Raw genomic sequence first — 27,166 nt, forward strand, 5'->3', positions numbered from 1 at the left:
CTATGGTCCACTGTAGCTCAGCTGGTAGAGCATGGTGCTTTCAATGCCAGGAGAGTGGGTTTGATTCCCAGGACCAGCCGTCCGTAAGATGCAAGACTAAGTCACCGGATAAAAGCGTCTGCTATACGGCATATATATATGTTATTGCTTGTAAATGATTCATGCAGCCTCTATGTATGTCTTATGAATATTTCAGTAAGCCTTACAAATTAGGTGTAGTTCGAAGTGGGTGTTCTCTCACCTGAAGTCGTTGTGCCACTTTTCTACACTTGACACGTGATTTGGTTCTGGTCTTTCTGGATGATGACAGCTGCTGAAGTGGATACACAGATTAGAGGAAACAGTATCCTGCTGGTATGTCATAGTGTCTGTCATTCTCTGTTGTGTCACTACCTGCCTGGGTTCAAATACTATTTAAGATAGAAGCTGACTTCTTCACATTGGTGGACTAGATACAAAGTGCTTTCATTTATAAACTGTAAAACAGATATGAATGAAAATAGCCTCTATTTAAAGGAGACATTATGTAATGTTTCCTCGTATGAAACACTTGATCACAAATAGAAAATGCTGGAGTATAGAGCCAAATAAATGTTTTAGCTTCACTGTCCAAATACATAAGGTGTGGACTGTATGGCTAAGGTCCTGTATTTATAAAATGAACAAATGCTGATCTAGAATCAGGTCCCCCCAGTACATATAATCTTATTCATTAGGATCTAAAAGACAAAACTGATCCTAGATCAACACTCCTATTATAAGATACTGTATGAAATTTATATAGTATGTACAGTATACGAAGTAGAAGCCTAAGAGTTGTCAATTAGATAACTCCAATTAGGGGAGGGATAATAAGGGAAAAATATATACAGTATTCGGCCCCCTTGAACTTTGTGACCTTTTGCCACATTTCAGGCTTCAAACATAAATATATAAAACTGTATTTTTTTGTGAAGAATCAACAGGCCCGGACAACAAGCCCTCTGATTTGACACACTGAACTCTATCAGAGAAGTAGTTGGTGAACCAGGCGAGGCAATAATTTGAGAAACCAAGGCTAACGAGTCTGCCGATGAGGATGTGGTGATTGACAGAGTCGAAAGCCTTGGCCAGGTCAATGAATACGGTTGCACAGTATTGTTTCTTATCGATGGCGGTTAAGATATCATTTAGAGGGCCTCCCGGGTGGCGCAGTGGTTAAGGGCGCTGTACTGCAGCGCCAGCTGCGCCACCAGAGACTCTGAGTTTGCGCCCAGGCTCTGTCGTAACCGGCCGCGACCGAGAGGTCCGTGGGGCGATGCACAATTGGCCTAGCATCGTCCGGGTTAGGGAGGGTTTTGGCCGGTAGGGAAATCCTTGTCTCATCGCGCACCAGCGACTCCTGTGGCGGGCCGGGCGCAATGCTAACCAAGGTTGCCAGGTGCACGGTGTTTCCTCCGACACATTGGTGCGGCTGGCTTCCGGGTTGAATGGTGCTGTGTTAAGAAGCCGTGCGGCTTGGTTGTGTATCGGAGGGCCAATATGGGAGTTGTAGCGATGAGACAAGATAGTAGCTACTAAACAATTGGATACCACGAAATTGGGGAGAAAAAGGGCTAAAATTAAAATAAAAAAAATAAAATATATATATATATATTTATATATCGTTTAGGACCTTGAGCGTGGCTGAGGTGCACCCATGTCCAGCTCTGAAACTAGATTGCATAGCGGAGAAGGTCTGTGGGATTCAAAACAGTCTGTAATCTGTTTGTTGACTTGGCTTTCGAAGACCTTAGAAAGGATAAGTCGCTTTGGACAAAAGCGTCTGCTAAATGGGATATATTTATTTTTTTATTTATGGAGGAGTGGGCCAAAATCCCTGCTGCAGTATGTGCAAACCTGGTCAAGAACTACAGGAAATGTATGACCTCTGTAATTGCAAACAAAGGTTTCTGTACAAAATATTAAGTTCTGCTTTTCTGGTGTATCAAATACTGATGTCATGCAATAAAATGCAAATGAATTACTTAAAAATCATACAATATGATAGGATAGATATAGGGTAGGATAGATATGCAGTGGGGAGAACAAGTATTTGATACATTGCCGATTTTGCAGGTTTTCCTACTTTAGAGGTCTGTCATTTGTATTATAGGTCCACTTCAACTGTGAGAGACGGAATCTACAAAAAAATCCAGAAAATCATATTGTATGACCCTACTAAACAATTGGATACCACGGAATTGGGGAGAAAAAGGGGTACAATTCAAAAAAAAGAAAGAAGAAAAGCTAGCCTGGATTTTCTAACTGCCTGAGTATATTGGTTTCTAACTTCCCTGAAAAGTTGCATATAACAGGGGCTGTTCGATGCTAATGCAGAACGCCATAGGATGTGGTGGTCCTCATGACAGCCAGTTTCATTGTAGTGCTTGATGTTTTATGCGATTGCACTTACAGAAACTTTCACAATTCTTTACATTTTCCGGATTGACTGAAGTACTGTAATGATGGATTATCATTTCTCTTTGATTATTTGAGCTGTTCTTGCCATAATATGGACTTGGTTTTTTACCAAATAGGGCTATCTTCTGTACACCAACCCTACCCTGTCACAACACAACTGATTGGTTCAAACGCATTAAGAAGGAAAGAAATTCCACAAATTAACTTTTAACATGGCACACCTGTTAATTGAAATGCATTCCAGGTTACTACCTCATGAAACTCATTGAGAGAATGCCAAGAGTGTGCAAAGCTGTCATCAAGGGAAAGGGTGGCTACTTTGAAGAATCTCAAATATATTTGTTTAACACCTTTTTAGTTACTACATGATTCCATATGTGCTATTTCATAGTTTTGATGTCTTCACTATTATTCTACAATGTAGAAAATAGTACAAATAAATAAAGACCCTTGAATGAGAAGGTTTGTCCAAACTTTTGACTGGTACTGTATATATTTACAAAAAAATATATGGAGGTTTGGAAATTATGCAGACAATTTACAGAAGCCACAATCTATCTGCAATATTAAAGCTGATCTACCCCCGTAAAATAAATGTTTTTAAAAAAGAGACTGTATGAATATGGGCCCTGATATACTGTAATGTGTTCATATTGAAATTAAGCTTTCTCCATCAACTCTTTGTTATTGTCCAACAGGGAGCACCAGCTGAGAAGGACAAGTTCCTCACCATGATGAGTCACGCTCGAGGTAGTCGTATGGAAGAGCAGCATTGTGTCTTGAACCCTACCGGGACCACTCCCTCTCCCCTCAAACACTCCACTACTATACCCTCAGGTCAGTACTGTACTAACCTAACGTAGCAGGCGTTAAAGAAAAGCCCTTGCGGGGTCCTTTTCAGGAGAAAAGGAAGCTAGGTTGAAGATGCTATATCCCTGAAAACTGGATGTTTCTGGGTTTTTATGACACCGCTAAGGGTGGTGCTGTACTGAAATTGCAAATATACAGACAAACAGCTGCCAGTAGTGCTTTCTATTCATCTTGGAAAAGTTGGTATTGATTTTTCTACCTTCACTCCCTCCCCTCTTTCTCTCTCTCCTTCACCTTTTTCTCTCCCTCCCACTCTCAATTTATCTCTCTCTCCATCTTTCTGATAGGACAAGATGCTGACCGGTTCTTTAAACTGTTGGCAAACACACAGGGTCATCGGCTTGACGACCAGCGAGTGACCTTTCCCTTGTTACCTGGGATACATGTGTCTTCTGCTGGTCATCAGGATGGTGTGAAGACAAAGGCTGGACCTGATCCAGCTGTCACACCCCAGGTAGGCCCTATTCTGACTTCCAAATCAACCCCTAGCCCAGTGTTTTTCTACCCAAAAGGGAGCACATTTTAGCCCCTAATTCCAAGGGCTAGGAGGGGGACAGGGGGAGCAGGTAGCTGACTATTGGTGGCTATTCAGCAGCCTGATGGTCTAGGGGTAGAAGCTATTGGCCAGTCTGTTTGTTTTAACCATGTGTCCCATTGATGAGGATGGGGACGTGCCCAGCCTGGTTGCCCTTGAAGTCCACAATCAGCTCCTTTGTTTTGTTGACGTTGAGGGAGAGGTTGTTTACCTGGCAACCTCCTGCCTGTAGGCCGTCTCATCTTTGTTGGTAATAAGCCCTACTACTGTCCTGTCGTCAATGAACTTGATGATGGAGTCGGAACTATGTAAGGTATGCAGTCATGGGTATGCAGGGAGTACAGGAGGGGACTGAGGACGCACCCTTGTGGGGCCCTCGTGTTGAGGATCAGTGTGGAGGTCATCTTGTCCCCCTTTACCACCTGTCCCCCTTTACCACCTGGGGTCATCCCGTCAAGAAGTCCAGGACCCAGTTGCATAGGAAGTTCAGTCCCGGAGCTGTGAGCATTGTGGTGAGCTTAGATGGCGCTATGGTATGCATTCCTCTTGTCCAGGAGGGTGAGGACAGTGTGCAGTGCAATGGTGATTGCGTCATCCGTGGATCTGTCGGGCGGTAGGCCAATTGGAGAGGGTTGAGTGTGTTGGGGAGGGAGGAGGTGATGTAGTCTTTGACTAGCCTCTCGAAGCACTTCATGATTGACTGAGGTGAGTGTTACGGGTCAGCAGTCATTTAGTTCAGTTACTTTCCCTTTCTTGGGCACTGGGAGGATAGTGGACATCTTGAAGCAGGTGGGGATAACGGCCCGAGCTAGAGAGAGATTAAAAATGGCAGGAAACCCACCGGCTAGCTGGTCTGCACATGCTCTGAGGGCGCGGCTAGGGATGCAGTATGTGCTGGCAGTCTTGCGAGGGTTAATATGTTTTAATGACTTTGTGGACACAACATGTAGCAATTACAATTGAAACCTGTCAAATCCTCTCACATACACAGGAGTGACAAGGGAATAGGTGCTATGCTTGATTTGGAATTCTGCAATAATCTAGAATTTACTGTTAGAGCAGGTGTTTCCAACCTTTTCCACCCAGGGCCCATATTAAATACACCAACTAAAAATAAAGTCTAGACCCGATTTTCTCTAAATGTTATTCTGCTACCAAATACATTTTATTATGATCATTTATATGAACTCTCAATTAAATTATACTTATTCTATTTTATAGACAGTGATTAGACCAATTGATATTGACAGACACACATTGTATAAGATTACTTCCCAAGCAAAGGTCGTAGCTCAGCTTCTGAATGTCATAGAGACATGCCATATATTACCATGTGCATCAGGCACATCTTCCTCTGGCATTTTACTGCTTCTTTCTAGCCAAAAGCATTGTGGATTTATGCATCGTTTTAGATTGGTTATAAAAATGGCATATATTAAAAAATACACTAAACATTGGCGCCACGCCCCCTAGGTTAGAGCATATAGCAACAGCAGTGATGTGTTAATGATGACGGCCATCCTCTGTATTTTCTGTCAGGGCTCCAAGGCAGATGTTCCCCCATGGCCTTCCACACCCCAGATCATCCTGACTGAAGGGACTCCACTCACACTCAGGCAGGCCTACTATAGACCAGATTCTCCCACCCAGGCCTTTTCTGAACCAGCAGACTCCCAGAGAGAGACACCAAGATCAGCTTCCTTTAGCCCAGGCTCTGAATACAAGACCATACAGTATCCCTCAGCTCAAGTAAATATATTCACTTGAAATGTTTATTGCTTTTGTGGGATAACATCACATGCACATTTAAAACAAAAAGGGAAACCAATACAGGGTTATTCATATGCGTAGTAGGTAGGCAAGTCACGTTGCAACAGGTGAGGTCAATTAAATATATTTGTGTTTTCTTATATTTCATTCTCATTTTGATAAACAGATGTCTATTGATTATGGATGCGTGTTGATTTGTTCACTTGGCTTCTTATACATTCCCACCATCAGACACTTGTATTTTGAAAGCATGATTAAATCAGTTCATTCAATGCTTGCTTAACTCAACGTCTGAACTCTGAAAGAATAGTTGTCTGTATTGTTTTTTTGAATTACAATAACTGTGGTATTTCCTCCCTAAAGGTAACATAGATGTTGTTTATGTGCTTCACTCCACAACAGGTAAGCTTATGCATGATGTTGGTGACAGTCTGCTTGTTTGAAGAGTGTGGTCATACCGTATGTCAGTATTGTGGTCAACAAGTAAAATGTCACCCAACAAGACTGTTCATTACTCATTTGGGGACTCATTAAGGCAGTTACAGAATGCAATTATAGAACTAAGAATGCAATAGAATACACATTACAATTAGTTTTCCGTTTCTGTCACTCAGGGACGCAAGGCCGACAACCAAATGCCATGCTTCTTACCAGAAATGTTCCTCGATTTGGGACCCCAGGAGAGGCTATGGTTCACTCTGAGCCTAACCCCAAGAAGAATCCTATCCCTCAACCTGGTCCCCAAGGACAACTATATCTCCAGGCTCTGAGTGGTGGCCAGTCCTCTTCTGGCTGTGCCGGGTGGAGATTATAGCAGAACATGGCCAAGATGTTCAAACGTTCATAAATGACCTGCAGGGTCCGTTCCAGGTTGTGTTTATTGCAATCGTGTTGCACAGATGATCAGATCTCACAAAGCCTGGTGAAGTGTTCCTATGTGTTTTAATCTTCCAAGATGTGCATCCCCGTTTAAAAAAAATGAATGTCTGGAACAGCACCACCATATCAGAATCTCAAATGTCTTGCAAATGTTATATCTCACATGTCATATTTTTCAGCAATGCTATGTATTTTATGATGAGCTGCAGGCGAGAATGCAGCATTATGTGAAACTTCTTGTTTTGAACAGCAAGTTGAAGTTGTCAGTGTAATTCTTGTTAATAGCTATCCAATAAAAAAAAATACATGATTGGTTTAAATCCTATCGCTTCTCATTGAATTTTGAATTCATGCCAAGTCCTTTTTGACGAATGTCCTAGGGTGAATTCAGAACCTCACAGATAATAGTGTAGATTCAGTCTGCAGCATCACAGTCAAAGGCCAAATGTACCATGGAAGTCTCTCAAATCACCAAGAGGAATGGAGAAAAGCCGAATAGCACACAAATGAATGACCAGCTGAGATTGAGAACAAAAATGCTAACTTTATTCAGAATGTTGAAGATCACTTTCATAACAGGTCAACATCAGATCTAATCTATACAGATCAGTTCGGGGGTTGGGTTTGTGTAGGCCTGGATTTGGGTTATGCCGGATCCATGCATCCTGCCAGCCAATTAAATGCATCCCACGGTGGATTTATGAAAATAAAATGAGCTTGGCTGTAAAACAATTTACAGACTGTGACACTTTAGAAACACGGGCACATAAATAACTTCTGTCTGCTATTTGCATTTGGTAAACTAATGGGTAATGGATACTAACAAGTAATGGTAACTAATGCACTGATTCCATAATGCAATGCGTCTGTCCTAAAGGGCTGTTCTCCTGTCCAATGGCAGTTAGAATGCGCCTCAATCTTCTGATACCGTAACCCAAATAAGGCATTGTCATGTTGTATTCTCCTTCTTGTTGTGAACACTCTTCATGTGCCTTCTTTGGGATTCAAGCGCTTTGAAGCGGGTACCGCAATCGGTGCACACATACGGTCGTTCCTCATTGTGCATTGTCTGGTGCTTATTCAGTGACGTTAACGTTGCAAAACATTTATAGCATTCAGAACACATATACGGTCTCTCCCCTGTGTGAACTCTCATATGCACTTTCAGGTTATCTCGTCTGTTAAAACCACGGTGGCAAACCGGGCAAGGAAACGGTTTGTCCCCTGTGTGAATCCTCCTATGCTTTGTCAGACAATCACTCGACCTGAAGCCTTTGCCACAGTCACTGCACCGATGGGGTCTTTCCCCTGTGTGAATCATCATGTGTCTTTTCAGATTACTAGTCCAGTTGAAACATTGACCACATAAGTGACAAAAAAGATTTTTCATGTGAGTTTGGAGATGCTCTATCAGAATTTCTTTGGACTCAAAGTGTTTTCCACAGACACCGCAAAGGCAATCTAGGCCTATATCCTCTGTGTGTTCTCGTGTATGTTTTATTAAAAAACTCACAGAGTAACATTTATTTCCACACACACCACACCAACAGGGAGTAGTAAGGCTTTGACTGTGTGGGTTCATATGGGATGACTCTGTGGATTTCCTTCCTTTTTTCCACATACCGGAGCTATGGCTTGTTATTTTCTGTGCTTTCTTTGATTTGAGTGGTGTAAACCTAATCCAAGGTTCTTTTTCCTCTTCATTGACAACTTCTCTGTATTTACTTGGGGTTGGAGAACAGACCGGATTTACTGCAGAGAGGGGCTGAGGTTCCCTGGTTGGTTCTAATGACATGTAGCCCTCTCCATCGGGTTCTGTTTTGATCGGTTCCGTTGAAGTGCTTGTTAGAGAGGCTCCCTGTCTATATTCCTCACTTTGGGTTTGGTACAGATGTGAGGGCTGACATGAGTCCTCTTCCTGATCATAGTCACTTTTCACACAGTCACTAGAGCTAATTATGAAGAAGTCATTATGAAACTCTTCCTCCTGACTGGTCCTATGTTGCTCCTGTTGTTCCTCCTTAATCTGAGTGGGCTCTGGGTCTTCTTGCCCCAGACTGGGGATCCATTCCTGCTCACAGTGTTGCTGCTTAGTGGGAACCTCCTCTTCGAAGACAGTGAGAGAGAGCTGCTGGAGGTCTGGGGAGAAGGATTAAACAAAAAAGTAAAAGCTGACATGAGACCATAATTACATTTACATGTATGCAACATAATGCAAAACGTGTCTTTCAGCAGGACACGTGTTTCGTGCTCAAATGTAATAAAAAAAAACATTTCCAATGTCGCATAATATTAATGTCAACAGGAAAAATATAATAGCTTGCGACAAACCTGTCCTTTGTAATTGTATCTCTTGTGGTTTGAGAACGATATCAAGCTGCCTCTGTAGACGGCCGTTCTCCTCTTTTGAACGATACACTTCTTCCTGGTACTCTGCTATCGTTTTCTCAACAGCCCCAAATATCTCCTCAGCCGCTGCTGTTAAACGCTGGTTGAGAAACATTCTCAACAACTGTATTTTAGCCATTTTAGATTATCCAAGCAGGCTACGTGCGTTTGTGTTTGTCGACGTTTTGGTAACCTTTCACCTTTAGTTTTGGCCATGCACGAGCATATCATATTTTCCAGTGTCGCGGCCTGCTGGGCTGGGGTGCTGACATACGATGTTTTCTTCGTGACTCATGATTGGATAGTCTGTTGAGTGACCGTTGTACTACCCAATGATATTTCCAAAAGGGGCGGGGTTTAATTCTACGTTCTGAACACGTTGGCAGAGTCAGGAAGTTTAGTAACAATACATACATTTTGGGGTACTTTTCACACTACGGGCGTTAATTTTGATCTTAAAAACAAAAATGCCCTCTCTAAATGGAAAACCGGACGTCATGTTTGTAAGTTATTTCATGAATATTGATATTTTGTTGTGGAATTGTTCTCAGCATGCTGAAGTATGTCTGCGGCCTCCTCGAACGTGTCGATTTGAATGCCCCGGCGAACTAACGTTATATCTATCTGACAATAACACTTATCTAGATTATTGTTCATTTAGATACTGTACAGGCTACTGTGTGTGACTTCACATTATATTGTAGTAGGCTGGACACATGAAATGTTTAACAATGCTTTTTCTGATAAAAGCGAGTTCATTTCATCCGCAGTCGAGCCGTTTCATAATTTTACCGTATGTTCCAGCTGCTTGCCGTAGCTTTGAAGTTATCACGAAAAAACGGTTTATTTTAGGGTATTTTTTCGCCCTGCCAGCTCCTATTCGTTATATTGAGCACCGTAGCACCAATTTGCCTTACGAAGGTTCTATTATTCACAGCCTATTGGTCCACGCCACAGTGCCTGCTTTGCTACTGTTGGCAATAAGAACTGCCCACGTTGCTGGTAGTTAAAATATAAACAACAACAAAAACGTACTCATGGAACTCTGAGGTAGTCCCATTGTTTCCAATAGGGAAGTATAGGTATGTCTGTCTATTTTGCCTAATATCTCGCAATGTGTATGTTCGATTTCGATTTTTTTCGGACACAAGTCGGACACCATTTTAATCAGGATCCTCTTCTCTTTCTAATTACTTAAGGTTGCGCAGCGTACTCTGTCATCGGTCGCTAGACCAGAAATAGTCAAAAGTTGCCATTGTTTTCCCTATTTCCTCGTAATGCAGACATAAGTACACTTGGCACCATCGAGATGCGGATGTTTACTTAATACATTACTATCTAAGAACAGATTATAGTGGTAAAATAAAACGGGATACAGTTTTTGGTGCCATTTACACGGAATGGAATTATAAGCGACACTCCAGTCAGAAGAGGCTCTTGGCAACGTTCTATTCCATTCATTTGCTATGGGCTCGCGCTAGTGTTCCAGCTTAGTCAACGTTATTTTGGCATTTTTCAGCCTTGGGTGAATTTTGACTCGTTCTATTGTCCGGCCTACTTGTAGCCCTTTCTATCCTTCGAACAACGTTGCACTCGTTCTGAGAATAGTGCAGCGTTTTTTGAAAGCGAGAAAGGTGTCCAACGTTGTTCGAAGGAGAGAAGGCTTCCAGTTGACCGTTTTGCTGTGTTGTTGGTGGGCTTTTTCAGGAGGAAGATGACCTGCCTTATGAGGAGGAGATCATCAGGAATCCGTACTCGGTCAAGTGCTGGATGCGCTACATCGAGTTCAAACAGAATGGCGTCAAGTCAGTCCTCAACATGATCTATGAACGAGCTCTGAAAGAGCTACCTGGCAGGTAGAGGCAAGGTTTCTACATCTAGCTAGATGCAGTGTTTCCCAATCCTGGTCATGGGGACCCAAATGGTGGTGTGTATCGTTTTGTTTTTGCCCCAAAATACACCCCCCTGGGTGCCCAGGGCCAGAATTGGGAAACACTGCTAAAGGTTCATGGAAAATACTGTGATGTCCCCAGACTGTTTGTAGTCTGTCTGTGACTAGAGGTTACCGATTATGATTTTTCAACGCTGATACCGATTATTGGAGGACCAAAAAAGTTGATACCGATTAATCGGCTGATTAAATAAATAAAATAATAATAATTTAAAAAAAAAAGTATTTGTAATGACTATTACAACAATATTGAATGAACACTTATTTTAACTTAATATATATAATGCATCAATAAAATCAATTTAGCTTTAAGTAGATAATGAAACATGTTCAATTTGGTTTAAATAATGCAAAAACAAAGTGTTGGAGAAGAACGTAAAAGTGCAATATGTGTTATGTAAGAAAGCTAACGTTTCAGTTCCTTGCTCAGAACATGAGAACATATGAAAGCTGGTGGTTCCTTTTAACATGAGTCTTCAATATTCCCAGGTGTGTAGTTTTAGATTGTAGTTATTATAGGACTATTTCCCTCTATACCATTTGTATTTCATTAACCTTTGACTATTGGATGTTCTTATAGGCACTTTAGTATTGCCAGTGTAGCAGTATAGCTTCCGTCCCTCTCCTCGCTCCTACCTGGGCTCGAACCAGCAACACAACAGCCACCACATCGAAGCAGCGTTACCCATGCAGAGCAAGGGAAACAACCACCCCAAGGCTCAGAGCGGGTGAAGTTTGAAACGCTATTAGCACGCGCTAACTAGCCAGCCATTTCACTTCGGTTACACCAGCCTCATCTCGGGTGTTGATAGGTTCGAAGCCAGAAACAGCGCAATGCTTGACGCACAACGAAGAGCTGCTGGCAAAACGCACGAAAGTGCTGTTTGAATGAATGTTTACGCGCCTGCTTCTGCCTACCACCGCTCAGTCAGATGCTTGTATGCTCAGTCAGATTATATGCAACACAGGACACGCTAGATAATATCTAGTAATATCATCAACCATGTGTAGTTAACTAGTGATTATGATTGATTGTTTTTTACAAGATAAGTTTAATGCTAGCTAGCAACTTACCTTGGCTTACTGCATTTGCGTAACAGGCAGTCTCCTTGTGGAGTGCAACGAGAGAGAGGCAGGTCGTTATTGCGTTGACTAGTAACTGTAAGGTTGCAAGATTGGATCCCCCGAGCTGACAATGTGAAAATCTGTCTTTCTGCCCCTGAACGAGGCAGTTAACCCACCGTTCCTAGGCCGTCATTGAAAATAAGAATGTGTTCTTAACTGACTTGCCTAGTTAAATAAAGATTAAATAAAGGTGTAAAATAAACGGCGCTCAAAAATCCAGATTTCCGATTGTTATGAAAACTTGAAATCGGCCCTAATTAATCGGCCATTCCGATTAATCGGTCGACCTCTACTAGAGACAGGAACATTTTCACGGACAGTTACTGTTGCACATATAAGGACGGTTTCCAGGACACATCTTGAACGAGTCTTTCAACGAATCCGAGAGTGGAAGACTCCTCTCTCATCTCTAACATATAGACTCACTTTTTGTGAACAGTCCCATCACAAATCGGATTGTTGAGTAAACTTTATTTAAATATACTTGACCAGTTGTCTGCTGATTTTGTCCTAATGTAGGATGTAATCTGAGAAAAAATATCCACAGAGTAGTGTTATTAACCTGACTTTCAATACGCTGGTCTGTATGTCAGTTTGTATTTCTGGTTTGTCTTTTCAATGCTGACACAATTTGCACGCAACTTACAGAATATATCAACAATGGCACAGACCAAAAGTTGTGCCACGCAAACAGCTGCAAACTTCCAGCTGATTGCTAGGGAACGGGCTTTGGTCAACAACATTTGGTTACATTTGGCTATTGTTTACATATTGTGAATAACGTGAAATGCATCAGTAGATGGAAAATACAAGCAATGGAACCTTCCGGCGCTGCAAAAAGTAAGGTGAACAACACTTTCCTGTGGTTACCCCATCTACTTCCTACCACCAAAAGAACCAACAGCATGGACAACCGTATGTTTAAATATCATTGTATTCAACATTCTGGCTTACAGAGAATATTACATAATTTTTATAGCGACCTTTCAGACTGATATCCATTGAGTAACCATGGCAACAGTCTGATGTTTAGACATCTTAAACCTAGTCCTGGACTAAAAGCATTTGTCAATCAGTCTCTGGGAAATCATCCCATAATCTAGCTTTATTTGAAACCGTAGAATGGTTGTTATTGAATACCATACCAGTGTCTGGGCTAGGGTTTTAGGCATTGCTAAATGTCATGACTGTGTGTTCACGGATTGTTCATACGTGACCTTGCAGTTACAAGTTATGGTACAACTACCTGAGAGAGAGACGGAAACAGGTCAAAGGGAAGTGCATCACGGAGCCAGCCTACGAGGAGATCAACAACTGCCATGAAAGAGCACTGGTTTTCATGCACAAGGTAGGCGAATGCTTATATAAATTGATTTGATTTTTTTATTATGTCCTGTTATCCATCCATTGTGAAGAGAAAATACTCACAAAAACTCTGAGGAATATCATTGTCCATTCATTGGCACAGACCATCACAGAGTACATTTGTGTTTGTGAGAGTATTTTTTAAAACTTGGAAGTAGATTTTATCGTCTGAGATTGTAGGAATAGCATCCCACATAACTTGTTCTTCCCGTGGCTGTCCTAGATGCCGAGGATCTGGCTGGACTACTGCCAGTTCCTGGTGGCTCAGTGTAAGATCACCAGGAGCAGACGCACGTTTGACCGAGCACTCCGAGCCCTGCCCGTCACTCAGCACCCTCGCATCTGGCCCCTGTACCTCCGCTTTGCCCGGAACCTACCCCTGCCTGAGACTGCCATCCGTGTCTACCGCAGGTACCTCAAGGTAAGAGGACATTTCTAGAAGATTTGCTCCTCTGTGATTGAACTACAACCAAAGCTGAAGCAACTGAAGCCTCTCTTTATGGAAGATAGTCACAGGATAAATCAGAATTCACATGAATAAACACTATTTAATTTCAACCATGGTGATAAGAATGTGTCCTGGTTATGAGATTATAACAACACCAACCACACATCACATCGGAAACCGACAAGATATCACGCAGCATAGAAGGTAGGCCTGGAATAGATGAGTGCTACCAATAAATGTGTGAAAGCAGGCTATGTGCCGCTCACACTTGGCTGAGCAGACAACTATTACAGGAAGTGTGAGAAGGCCACACATGTGCATTGGCCCTTAGGCGTATGTAGACCTGATCTCCCACCTCCAGCTGTAGCGTGACTGCGTCACCCCTGTTATCTGCTGTATCAGTACTAGACTTGGGGTCAGATCGAATAGACATACACTCTCCATTCTTGAACAGGGATGTGTGGGAGTCTTCAGATGAAAGCATGAAAGAAGAAGCTGAAGTATTAGACCCCTCTTACAGGGGCTGCAAACACTCCTGTGCCGGGGCCTTTAGGCGTTGCCGATGTTAGTGATGACCTTGCTGTAGGTCAGGTTAGTGTCTTTGCTGAAAGGCCCTAATTTTCTAGTCTCTCTCAGGACAGTGGAGAAGAGCACCTTTGTCTTCTCTTTATTTCTCAGCTCCTCAAGCTGACTCTCGATGACTTTTAGCTTGGTTTCCATGGCTCCTAGTTTTTCCCATCGCGGTTTGCAGTTTTTTCCACTGTGGTTTGCAGTTTTTTCCACTGTGGTTTTCAGTTTCTCCTTCATGACTCCGAATTCTGTAATTAGAGTCAACATGTAGCATGAGTTTTGCAGTGCATTCCACCTCATGTTCAGTCATTGGGGTGTTCTCCTGTGCAATTGACAGACAGCAGCTCAGAGACGCCATCAGAAATGCCGTAGCCTTCATCCATCACCTGGGTTCTGATACCTCTGAGTAAACCGTATTGGTTCTGAGTAGGCCTAACCTGTTTTGATTCCAGAGTTTTCTCAGCTTCTTTTTATACAGCCAGGTTTGACGCGATCCAGTTGACTGGAAGTTAGTCCTTGTAATGATGGTTTTATTGTTCTTTATTCAACCTTATTAGTCCGTAAATCAGACTGTCTGTGATTTTGTCCCTAGATTGTGCTGTTCTGGCATGGACAAAGCTTACTTACTGTCCCTGTCCCTAGAGTTGCTGAACGTGTGATAACATTGCAGCGATGGTAGCTTTGTGTGTGTTATCTCCAAATCATATATCATTAGAAATTTGAAAGATTTTCGGAATATTTGGGTCAGGAGACCTCTGACCTCTAGAGTTCATATTGGAATGAACTCTATACTTTATTCCTGATAACCTTAGATATTTCATTAGTCCTTGTAATTATTTGAAGGAATGCACAGGACAATATACATGCGTTCAAAGGATTTTCTCTCGGCTTAATGCATTTTCTAGTCTTCCACACAAGCAGCAGTGTGATATTCCAGAGTTATTAGATAAATGGTTGATTAAGAAAGCCACATGGTTGTCAAGTAAGTTCTACTGTGCCAAAAGTCTATATTTCTCAAAATGACAAAGTTATTTCTGCAACAGCCCCCTGGATTTGACTCTCTTCCCCCTCTTTCTCTGTAGCTGTCCCCAGAGAATGCAGAGGAGTACATAGATTACCTGCGTTCCTGCAGCAAGCTGGATGAAGCAGCAGTGCGACTGGCAGCCGTTGTCAACGATGAGAGCTTTGTGTCCAAGGAGGGCAAGTCTAACTACCAGGCAAGACCACGTCTGGCTCATCCACCTTATCCCCATGTTGTTGTTTGGTTGATATCTAACGTTATCCCCATGTCGTGTGGTTGATATCTAACGTTGTTGTGTGGTTGATATCTAACGTTATCCCCATGTTGTTGTGTGGTTGATATCTAACGTTATCCCCGTGCTGTTGTGTGGTTGATATCCAACGTTATCCCCATGTTGTTGTGTGGTTGATATCTAACGTTATCCCCATGTTGTTGTGTGGTTGATATCCAACGTTATCCCCATGTTGTTGTGTGGTTGATATCCAACGTTATCCCCATGTTGTTGTGTGGTTGATATCTAACGTTATCCCCGTGTTGTTGTGTGGTTGATATCCAACGTTATCCCCGTTGTTGTGTGGTTGATATCTAACGTTGTTGTGTGGTTGATATCTACGTTATCCCGTGTTGTTGTGTGGTTGATATCCCCGTGTTGTTGTGTGGTTGATATCTAACGTTATCCCCGTGTTGTTGTGTGGTTGATATCTAACGTTATCCCCATGTTGTTGTGTGGTTGATATCTAACGTTATCCCCATGTTGTTGTGTGGTTGACATCCACCTTATCCACGTGTTGTTGTGTGGTTGATATCTAACAGCTATGGCACGAGCTGTGTGACCTGATCTCTCAGAACCCAGACAAGGTGAACTCTCTGAATGTTGGGGCAATCATCCGTGGAGGCCTCACTCGTTTCACAGACCAGCTGGGCAAACTCTGGTGCTCCCTGGCTGACTACTACATCCGCAGTGGACATTTTGAAAAGGTACTGGTCTGGATTGATGCATCCCAAATGGCACCCTATTCCCTTTGTAGTGCACTACTTTTGACCAGAGTCCTATAGACAATGTCACCTTTATAACTCACCACCATAACCATGTCATAATATATATAATACATAATATTTATTTGACATGTTTTGACTAGCTATCATGCACGTTATGAAGCTTTACGAAATTGTTATGTAGTTCAAATCAAATGTTACCAAATATATGCACTGTTTTTGGGATGCACACACCCACACAGACTAATTTGAATGCTTGTGTGTTGTGGCCCACCAGGCTCGTGATGTGTATGAGGAGGCCATTTTGACGGTGGTGACGGTGAGAGATTTCACCCAGGTGTTCGACAGCTACGCCCAGTTTGAGGAGAGCATGATCGCTGCCAAGATGGAGACTACCTCCGAGATGGGGAAAGATGAAGAAGGTGGGCGCATCTCAATAGTCTAAAGTGATGTCACTCTCCTTGTCTCCTGCTCGGATCTCAAGTAACTGTATAAAGGGAGATCGATTCCTTACCTAGGTGTCCATGTTACTGTTTTTCCAATACTGGCTGGTACTTTGAGTAAAAAATCGAATTAAATAAAGTGTTATTTGTCACGTACACAGTTTACAGCTGGTATAAAAGGTGCAGGAAAATGCCGGTGCGCTGGTTCCTTCAACATAACACGTAAATGTAACCGAAGGAGAGTGGTCTTGGGAAGCCAGCCATTTTAGAGTATTGAGATGCAACCAGTGTATCTGGATTGTGGAGTATCACAATCTCTTGCAAAAAAAATAGATTTGATCTTAACAAGAATAACCTGTGAAAATAAAGATTACAAGGGGGGGGGAATCACAGCCGTAAGTGAATGCTTTGCCTTTGTCATCGTGCTCAACTCGTGTTCCCTTTCCCCTTAAGAGGACATAGACCTGGAGCTGCGTCTGGCCCGCTTTGAGCAGCTGATCGCTCGCAGGCCCCTCCTGCTGAACAGTGTGCTGCTCAGACAGAACCCCCACAACGTCCACGAGTGGCATAAGAGGGTCAAACTGTACGAGGGGAAACCACGACAGGTAGCAGAAACCAGAAGTGGGCACATAGTAGGAGTGCTGATCCAGGATCAGTTTAACCTTTAAAATCATACTGAATATGATTATATGAACAGATGGGACCAGATCCTAGATCAGCACTCCTACTTTGAGACCCTTTGTGGATACAGGCCCTGAGCTTCTTAGCCCAAGTCTGACTCAGTGTCATCTCCTTGGCTTTGTCTCTAATACCCATTTTATACTAATGAACCGAGGTGTACTGTGCTGGCCTGGTTCTGCATCCACTGTTCTAGCTGGAACCGTGATGTGAAATGAAAATATCTGAGCCAGCGCAGTACGGTTCAGGTCGGCATTATAATGTGAAAGGGGTTTGAGAAAACCCTGAAAAACCGTTATTTACCGAGCTAGTTGACATCTGTGTTATTGGTAGAGAGTAGCAATTAATGCATGTTTACAGATTTCACATTTATAATTGTTTCTTTGTCTTTCTATCTGGCAATAGGTACCTTGCATGCTCTTCCTCACATACATGTATGGTGTATAGAAGGTGTGTCTTAACCTCTTTTTCAGATCATCAACACCTACACAGAGGCAGTTCAGACTGTGGACCCTGTGAAGGCTACAGGGAAACCCAGCTCTCTCTGGGTCTCTTTCGCCAAGTTCTACGAGGAGAACGAGCAGCTGGACGACGTGAGTCTCAAACTAAGGTTTCCCCATCCCACATGGGTTGAAATTGTACTTCAAGTGTTCGTTTGAGCCTGCCTGGAGTGCCAGATGGGTAGAATTGTCACTTTTGGGACTATTCCATTGGTTTCATTGCAAGCTCGCCAAGCAAGCGCAGTAAAGTATTTACCCAGGTCTTCTCCAACAACATAGATTTAATCCTTCAACCCAAGAGGAAGTTTATTTTTTTTAAATGTTCTTTTTCCACTTTTCCCAACCATCAGGCGCGGACCATCTTTGAGAAAGCCACCAAGGTGAACTACAAGCAGGTTGACGACCTGGCTGGCGTGTGGTGTGAATACGGGGAGATGGAGCTACGCCATGAGAACTACGAACAGGCGCTACGTATACTGAGGGTGAGACGGAAACACAGGCACAACAAATACTGACCCACTATCTGTCACACACTCCAAAGACACTTACATTTGTACTTTTCTGTCATCCAGAATGATTTCTTATGCGTTTTAAACTGCTTAACATTGCTTTGTGGGCAGCTGATCTATACTTGTGTTTTTAATCTATCTATTTAATAACTTTAGTCAATGAATACCCTCATCTAATCTCAAATTCTATGATGCAGACTGCTCTTCTCAGAGTTTCAAATATTCTGTCTATAGATGCACATTTTTGTATTTATTTTTATTTAACCCTTATTTTACAAGGTAAGTTGACTGAGAGCACATTCTCATTTACAGCAACGAGCCGGGGAATAGTTACAGGGGGGATGAATAAGTACTGGATGCATGTCTGTGTAAATATCCCTTGACTTTCTCTCTTTCCAATTGTGTAGAAAGCAACTGCCATCCCGTCCAAGAAGGCGGAGTACTTTGACGTGTCAGAGCCGGTGCAGAACAGAGTGTACAAGTCTCTGAAGGTCTGGTCCATGCTGGCTGACCTGGAGGAGAGTATGGGAACCTTCCAGGTACTTTCTTCATATTTCCCTCTCAGGTATCTGTCTTCGTTGTGTTTCAGTTGCACTGCTTTAGAAAGGAAAAGAAGGTAGCTTTGATGCAACACATCTAAGACTGCGTTTACACAGCCAGCCCAAATCGGATCTTTTGGCCCATTATTGGCAAAAGATCTGATCTTATTGGTCAAAAGATCAAAATGGGGCTATCTGTGTATACGCAGCCTAACAATAGTCAACCAACATTTCGGCAGCAAGTAGCATGGTTTCTGGATTGGATTGATTAACATTGTTTAGGTTTATACGGTTGGTGTATTCCATGAGCTCTTCTTTTAGATTAAATCATGTTAGAATAGGAGAAACTGAAAATGTATCTTGTGCATAGTGATGACCCAGTTTTAGGGAGCAAACACTGAAACAACCAAAATGTGTAACAACAACGCATGTAATGACCATATAACTAACAACCCTGCCTTTTGTCTTGGTCGTTTCTCCCCGTCAGTCCACCAAGGCGGTGTATGACCGCATCATTGACCTGCGCATAGCCACGCCCCAGATAATCATCAACTATGCCATGTTCCTGGAGGAGCACAACTACTTTGAGGAGAGCTTCAAGGTGACAACGCCCACCTGCCCTGCTGCACACATCTCACTAGCCTGATCCCAGTTCAGTTGTGCTGTCTTGACAACTCTTATGGTCATTATCACGATGTCTGAACTGGGACCAGTCTATATCAACACTAACTTATACTGCATTCAAACTGGGTCGTGTTCAGGGCAGAGTTCCCTACTGAACAAGACCCTGACCGTGCCTCCACCCTTAAAACTACAGCATTTCGATCAGTTGTTAAATCCCCCGTTGCTGACGGTCTCCATGCTCTCTCAACAGGCATACGAGCGCGGCATCGCCCTCTTCAGGTGGCCCAACGTCTATGACATCTGGAACACCTACCTCACCAAGTTCATCGACCGCTATGGGGGCAAGAAGCTGGAGAGGGCCCGGGACCTGTTTGAGCAAGCGCTGGATGGCTGTCCAGCCAAGTTCGCCAAGAGTAAGGGACTTTGTTGTCTTTCTGTCACTTCTGTACGTTTTTATGTCTAACGCATGTTTGTGACGCGTTGCATGTCTGTCGAAGTATGATGCAAAAATAATTTCCTGACTGATAAAACAAAGTCATCATCACAGTTGCTTTTTAGCTACTGAGAAGCACCGAGGAAAGTACTGTCCTTTTTACACTACCAAGACAAGCTGTACTGTGCTGGCCTGGTTACACATCCACCACATTTGCAGAAACGTTGCTGGGATTGACAGATGTTAAAAGACCATGACCGAGCCAGCTCCGTACGGTTCAGGTTGGCATGGTAGTATGAAAAGGTTGTTCCATGTATCTTTCAGTTTGCTGCTGGTATCCATTTGTAATAGTGGCCTCTTATTTATGTGGTACTATCCCTCCCAGCTACAGGAATGACGAGTGAAATATTTTCTGTTGTGATTGACAGCCATCTACCTGCTGTACGCCAAACTGGAGGAGGAGTTTGGGTTGGCGCGTCACGCCATGGCGGTGTACGAAAGAGCCACGCAGGCGGTGGACAACACAGAGAGGCATCACATGTTCAACATCTACATCAAGAGGGCTGCAGAGATCTACGGCGTCACCTACACCAGAGCTATCTACCAGAAAGCCATCGAGGTAAGAGTGTAGGGGCGCACACACAGGTGCATCTCAATAGTCTAAATCAGGGCCTACGGGTGGTTTGAGTAAAAAAAGAGACTCTTCAAAGTAGCCACCCTTTGCCTTGATAGTTTTGCGCTCTCCTGCCTTCTCTCAAACAGCTTCACGAGGTAGTCACTTGGAATGTATTTCAATTAACAGGTGTGCCTTAAGTTAATTTGTGGAATTTCTTTCCTTAATGCGTTTGAGCCAGTCAGTTGTGTTGTGACAAGTTAGGGGTGGTATACAGAAGATAACCCTATTTAGTCAAAGACCAAGTCCATATTATGGCAAGAACAGCTCAAATAAGCAAAGAGAAACAACCGTCCATCATTACTTGAAGACATGAAGGTCAGTCAATTCAGATGATTTCAAGAACTTCGAAAGTTTCTTCAAGTCCAGTTGCAAAAACCAAGCGCTATGATGAAACTGGCTCTCATGAGGACCGTCACAGAAAAGGAAGACCCAGAGTTACCTCTGCTGCTGAGGATAAGTGAATGAGAGTTAACTGCACCTCAGATTGCAGCCCAAATAAATGCTTCACAGAGTACAAGTAACAGACACATCTCAATATCAACTGTTCAGAGGAGACTGCGTGAATCAGGCCTTCATGGTCAAATTTCTGCAAAGAAACCACTACTAACAGACACCAATAATAAGAAGAGACTTGCTTGGGCCAAGAAACACGACCAATGGATATTAGACCGGTGGAATTCTGTCCTTTGGTCTGATGGGTCCAAATTTGAGATTTTTGGTTCCAACCATCGTGTCTTTGTGAGACGTAGAATAGGTGAACGGATGATCGCCGCATGTGTGGTTACCACCATGAAGCATGGAGGAGGAGGTGTGATGGTGTGGGTTTGCTTTGCTGGTGACACTGTCTGTGATTTATTTAGAATTCAAGGCACACTTAACCAGCATGGCAACCACAGCCTTCTGCAGTGATACGCCATCCCACTCTGATACACCTCCAAATTCACCCAACCTCAACCTAATTGAGATGGTTTGGGATGAGTAGGACTGCAGAGTGAAGGAAAGCAGCCAACAAGTGCTCAGCATATGTGGGAATTCCTTCAAGTGTTGGAAAAGCATTCCTCATGAAGCTGGTTGAGAGAATGCCAAGAGTGTGCAAAGCTGTCATCAAGGCAACGGGTGGCTACTTTGAAGAATCTCAAATATAAAATATTTTGATTTGTTTCACACTTTTTTGGTTACTACATAATTCCATACGCGTTATTTCATAGTTTCGATGTTCTGACTGTTATTCTACAATGTAGGAAATAGTACAAATAAAGAAAAACCCTTGGATGAGTAGGTGTGTCCAAGCTTAAATATATATATTTTTTTTTTGGGGGGGGGGGACAAACTCAATATACTTTCAAATGACTAAAACCAAATAGAAATGTTGTGAAAATGATAAGGGACCTACATTCATACTGTTTCTTGACTGTCACCAGCATGCTAATATTCACTGAAATGAAAGCTAGACAGTCAGTGAGCATTAAACATTTTCCAAAAGATGGATATTGGAAAATGTTTTGCTAATTCTGACAGCGAAAAAGAAAACACATTTTCAGTGCGGCCCTCCGGACCTCGTTGAAGAACGAATGCAGCCCCCATGGCAAAATGAGTTAGACACCCCTAAATTTATCACGTGATTTTTATTCATTGTTATGCCGTATATGGTTATGCAGCTGATATATTCCAATATATAATATCATATGTTGTTTTTCTTCCAGGTGCTTCCAGACGAACACTCCAGGGACATGTGTCTGCGCTTCGCTGACATGGAGAGCAAACTGGGCGAGATCGACCGGGGACGAGCCATATACTCCTACTGCTCTCAGATCTGTGACCCAAGGGTGAGCTCTCACACTGATCCAGGGTCCTGTTCATTAGTGCACACTATAGCTGGGCAATATGGACAAAAATCCGTATCATGATTAATTGCCTGAATTGATGCGATAACAATACATTTTGCAATACACTTAGAGCATTAATGTGCTACCACTACTACTAGTTTGATAGTTGTAGCCATCAATTGTTCCATTAACAATCACTCAGCAAACATATTTAAATTCAAACTTCACATTTCTCTAGTGTAGGCTACTTATCGCAATGATTTTTGGTTTATCGTCCCAGCTGTAACGCACACCGTAGGAAAACGTTGTTGAACGAAAAGCAAGCTGTTCTTATTGGACAATCCATGTAGTCCTTCTCTGTTTGTCCTTTCCTCATTTTGGTGGAAACACAGGTTCGTGTTGAGTAGCGATAAAATGTTTCACTCCCTGTGTGTGTTTGTTTCAGATGACGGCCACGTTCTGGCAAACATGGAAGGAGTTTGAGATCCGCCATGGGAACGAAGACACTATCCGGGAAATGCTGAGGATCAAGCGTAGCGTCCAGGCCACGTACAACACACAGGTCAACTTCATGTCCTCACAGATGATGAAGGCCACCACCAACGCCACCGGCACCAGTAAGAACGCACACACACGCGCGCACACGTGTGCATGCATACACACATGCATACAACCATATACGCACACAAACACAAAACACACACACACCTTTGGTCTCCAATGATGGCACAACCTTATCAAGCATTAGATGTTTTTCCTATAAGAGATTGATTAATCGATTAACCTCATATGCTGATTTTGAAGTGTCATTCTCACATCTGTAGATGTTTTTCATGAAAAACACAGGCCAGTTGGGGCTAGGTTAGAGTTAGGGTGTACCTTTGTATCTAACTCTGTTATTCTATGTGTGTGCAGTCTCAGATCTTGCCCCGGGCCAGATGGGGCTGGATGATATGAAGCTGTTGGAGCAGCAGGCCCAACTGCTGTCCGCCGAGGCTGAACAGGACAAACCCAAACTCAAAGAGAAGATCCTCTTCGTCAGGTCTGTCACCCCCCCACCCATTTAGCATCCTTTCCGTTGACCTCTGAAACCGCCAACTGCAGACCAGGGCCCGTATCAGAATAGGAGTGCTGATCTAAAATGTAATATCAAAATGAATAAGATAATATGGACAGATCCTAGATCAGTAATCCTACTTTGAAGCGTCTCAGAATAGGAGTGCTGATCTAAAATGTAATATCATAATGAATAAGATAATATGGACAGATCCTTGATCAGTAATCCTACTTTGAGACGTTTTGTGGATACGTGCCCAGGAAGAGGCCAGTCATTTAATATAAATACAACAATGTAGAAGTGGTTCAATACTGGTCTTAACCACTGTGTGTCATTGTGAATCTGTTTGTTTAGGAGTGACACGTCACGCAGTGAGCTGGCTGAACTGGCCAAACAAGCCAACCCTGATGAGATTGATATTGATGATGAGGATGGTGATGAAGACCAGGGCCCTGGGGGTAAGTTACAGTACCACTGGGAGGGGGGGGCGTGCTACAGAACATTCACATAGAAGTGGATTATGTAGATACAGAAAATGATTCTGTCATAGAATATAGAACCATGCCAACCTTATACCTTACGTTTCTATCTGCAATGTTTTGAATGTTTCACATGATTGAATGTTTTAGCTGTTTTCTTGAAAACCCTAATAATAATATTTGAACAAATAGATAATATACACACACACACACAACCAGTCAAAAGTTTGGACACCTACTCATTCAAGGGTTTTTCTTTATTTGTACTATTTTCTACATTGTAGAATAATATTGAAGACATCAAACTATGAAATAACACATATGGAATCATGTAGTAAGCCAAAAAGTGAATTTATATTTATATTTGAGATTCTTCAAAGTAGCCACACTTTTCCTCGATGACAGCTTTGCACACTCTTCGCATTCTCTCAACCAGCTTCATGAGGTAGTCACCTGGAATGCATTTCAATTAACAGTGTGCCTTGTTAAAAGTTATTTTGTGGAATTTCTTTCCTTAATGCATTTAAGCCAATCAGTTGTGTTGTGACAAGGTAGGGATGGTATACAGAAGATAGCCCTATTTGGGAAAAGACCAAGTCCATATTATGGCAAGAACAGCTCAAATAAGCAAAGAGAAATGACAGTCCATCATTACTTTAAGACATGAAGGTCAGTCAATCCGGAAAAGTTCAAGAACTTTGAAAGTTTCTTCAAGTGCAGTTGTAAAAGCCATCAAGCCTAATGATGAAACTGTCTCTCATGAGGACCGCCACAGGAAAGGACGAACCATAATTACCTTTGCTGCAGAGGATAAGTTAGTTAGCGTTACCAGCCTCAGTAATTGCAGCCTAAATAAATGCTTCACAGAGTTCAAGTAACAGACACATCTCAACATTAACTGTTCAGAGCAGACTGTGAATTAGGCCTTCATGGTTGAATTGTTGCAAAGAAACCACTACTAAAGGACACAAATAAGAAAAAGAGACTTGCTTGGGCCAAGAAACACGAGCAATGGACATTAGACCAGTGGAAATCTCTCCTTTTGGTCTGATGAGTCCAAAATTGAGATTTTTGGTTCTAACCGCAGAGTCGATGAACGGATTATCTTTGCATGTGTGGTTCCCACAGTGAAGCATGGAGGAGGTGGTGTCATGGGACTTTGCTGGTGACACTGCATGGTGATTATGTAAAAATGTGTGTTTTCCTTATGTTTGTCTCTCCCTCCAGAGGTGCAGCTGGAACAGAAGAGCGTCCCCACCGCTGTCTTTGGAGGGCTGAAAGAAGGAGAAGATTGAATACAGATATGACATCACTGACGAGCTCCCTGGTCCACGAATGGAGCCTTTTCAACCCCTGTAAAATGTATGATGAGAATAGATTGTATGGAATGTGAACTTTGTCATTGATCTTTTCTTTGTTGTTGACTGTAAGGGTTCTTGCTCTACATTCATAGATTGCCAAGTCTGCACCAGATCTGTGAATAAAAATCAGATTTATGAATAGAATTTAAATGTTCCTTATTAAAAACAATTGAAATGCTCCTTCCTAAAAACAATATAAATGCTCATTTTCCTTCTAAACACGAGGACCAAGGCACACTTCAAAGATAACATGTTTAAATTAGGATGGCATATTCAATAGAACAAAATTGTTAAAACCTCTGACATGTTTTGGCATGACTTTTGTCAGATAGTTTTTATGATTTTGTTCTATTGAACATGCTACAGTATCATAATAAAGAGTGCCTTGGTCCTCAAATTAACCCTTTAACCAAAGAGCGCCTTCAACCTACAAAGATCTACTAGTAGTGTATCCTAGTAGCACTTTTTATCATTCTTTCTACAAATGCTCCTTGATGTAGTGATGCATTAAAGCAAAACTAGCATTGGTAGCACTGTGGCACTTTTCCTACAGTTGAAATCACTGTTTGCTACAGTATTGTATGTCTTGGCATTGCAATTATTTCAACCTGCATGACATTGAGCCTGTTCACAATGGTTCTATGAATTTGATGTGTAAACTGCTGACATAACTCTTACTGTAAGTCCAACACTATGACTGACCGGGTCTGTGCAGCAGTGCTTTGCTTCAGAAAGACAAAGGGGAGTTTCCTGCCCTAGAAAAACAGAGGGAGTAGTTATGCTGGGTGAATAGGGAATATTTAATTGATACTGGAGCTGGGAGTTGTAAGTAACAAGAGATGCATTTTACAGCCTTGTCATGCTCCCAGGCTTATTGTTTTTGATTTTAAAAACTAGCACTCACACTAGCTGGAATTCAACAATTCTTAGGAATCAGGAACGTGGCATCCTATATTGGATCTGAGCAGTATGTTGTGTATTATAGCCTAAAGTTATATAATTTACACTTCCACTTTAACTAACCCTTAAACCAGTTTTTTTTACTGATTTGTTTGTATTGTTATGAAGGGAAATTAATAACCCTAGAACAGGAAAATAAATAGGCATAGCATTCTCTTCTATCCAGTGGTGTAAAGTACTTAAAGTAAAAATACATTAAAGTACTACTTAAGTAGTTTTTGGGGGTATCTGTACTTTACTATTTATATTTTTGACTACTTTTACTCCACTACATTCCTAAAGAAAATAATGTACTTTTTACTCCTTACATTTCACCTGACACCCAAAAGTACTCGTACATTTTTAATGCTTAGCAGGACAGGAAAATTGTCTAATTCACACACTTATCAAGAGAACATCCCTGGTCATCCTTACTGCCTCTGATCTGGCAGACTCACAAAACACCAATGGTTCCTTTGTAAATTATGTCTGAGTGTTGAATTGTGACCCTGGCTAGCCGTCAATATAAAATACAAAAAATTAAATTGTGTCGTCTGGTTTCTTAATATAAGAAATTTAAAATTATATTTTTGCCTTTGATCCTTAAGTACATTTAAAACCAAATCCTTTTAGACTTACTCAATATTTTACTGTGTCTACTTTTACTTTAGTTATTTTCTTTTAAGGTATCTCTACTTTTACTCAAGTATGAAAATGTGTTACTTTTTTCACCACTGCTTCC

At 42.2% G+C, this 27,166-nt stretch overlaps 1 protein-coding gene, 1 long non-coding RNA gene and 1 pseudogene across 2 annotated transcripts; 1 reads left to right on the forward strand and 2 right to left on the reverse strand.

Moving 5' to 3' along the window:
* Nucleotides 1-7,020: 7,020 nt before the first annotated feature.
* LOC135555900 (uncharacterized) lies at nucleotides 7,021-9,139 on the reverse strand. Its single transcript, XR_010457915.1, has 2 exons — nucleotides 8,828-9,139; nucleotides 7,021-8,635 (listed from the first exon to the last, which is right to left on the reverse strand). It is a non-coding gene; the product is annotated as an uncharacterized LOC135555900 (long non-coding RNA).
* Nucleotides 9,140-9,245: 106 nt separating this feature from the next.
* On the forward strand, nucleotides 9,246-26,602 carry xab2 (XPA binding protein 2). Its single transcript, XM_064988709.1, has 19 exons — nucleotides 9,246-9,387; nucleotides 10,592-10,740; nucleotides 13,185-13,308; nucleotides 13,549-13,746; nucleotides 15,426-15,560; nucleotides 16,178-16,342; nucleotides 16,638-16,782; nucleotides 17,257-17,408; nucleotides 17,955-18,074; nucleotides 18,332-18,463; nucleotides 18,898-19,029; nucleotides 19,517-19,630; nucleotides 19,904-20,066; nucleotides 20,515-20,705; nucleotides 22,466-22,588; nucleotides 23,034-23,205; nucleotides 23,504-23,630; nucleotides 24,000-24,103; nucleotides 25,352-26,602. The coding sequence occupies exons 1-19, from the start codon at nucleotides 9,352-9,354 to the stop codon at nucleotides 25,417-25,419; spliced, it is 2,550 nt and encodes an 849-aa protein (XP_064844781.1). The 5' UTR covers nucleotides 9,246-9,351; the 3' UTR covers nucleotides 25,420-26,602.
* LOC135555184 (uncharacterized) lies at nucleotides 14,036-14,722 on the reverse strand (annotated as a pseudogene).
* Nucleotides 26,603-27,166: the final 564 nt, after the last annotated feature.

Source organism: Oncorhynchus masou, chromosome 15 (genome assembly GCF_036934945.1).
Source record: "Oncorhynchus masou masou isolate Uvic2021 chromosome 15, UVic_Omas_1.1, whole genome shotgun sequence".
Taxonomy (NCBI): domain Eukaryota; kingdom Metazoa; phylum Chordata; class Actinopteri; order Salmoniformes; family Salmonidae; genus Oncorhynchus; species Oncorhynchus masou.

Excerpts from the sequence above, each read along its gene's own strand:
- xab2 (XM_064988709.1), top strand. The coding sequence starts at position 9,352 with ATGCCCTCTCTAAATGGAAAACCGGACGTCATGTTT. Across the intron at positions 18,464-18,897 it reads AGGCGCTACGTATACTGAGG|AAAGCAACTGCCATCCCGTC; the intron begins GTGAGACGGAAA and ends CCAATTGTGTAG. Across the intron at positions 19,030-19,516 it reads AGAGTATGGGAACCTTCCAG|TCCACCAAGGCGGTGTATGA; the intron begins GTACTTTCTTCA and ends TCTCCCCGTCAG.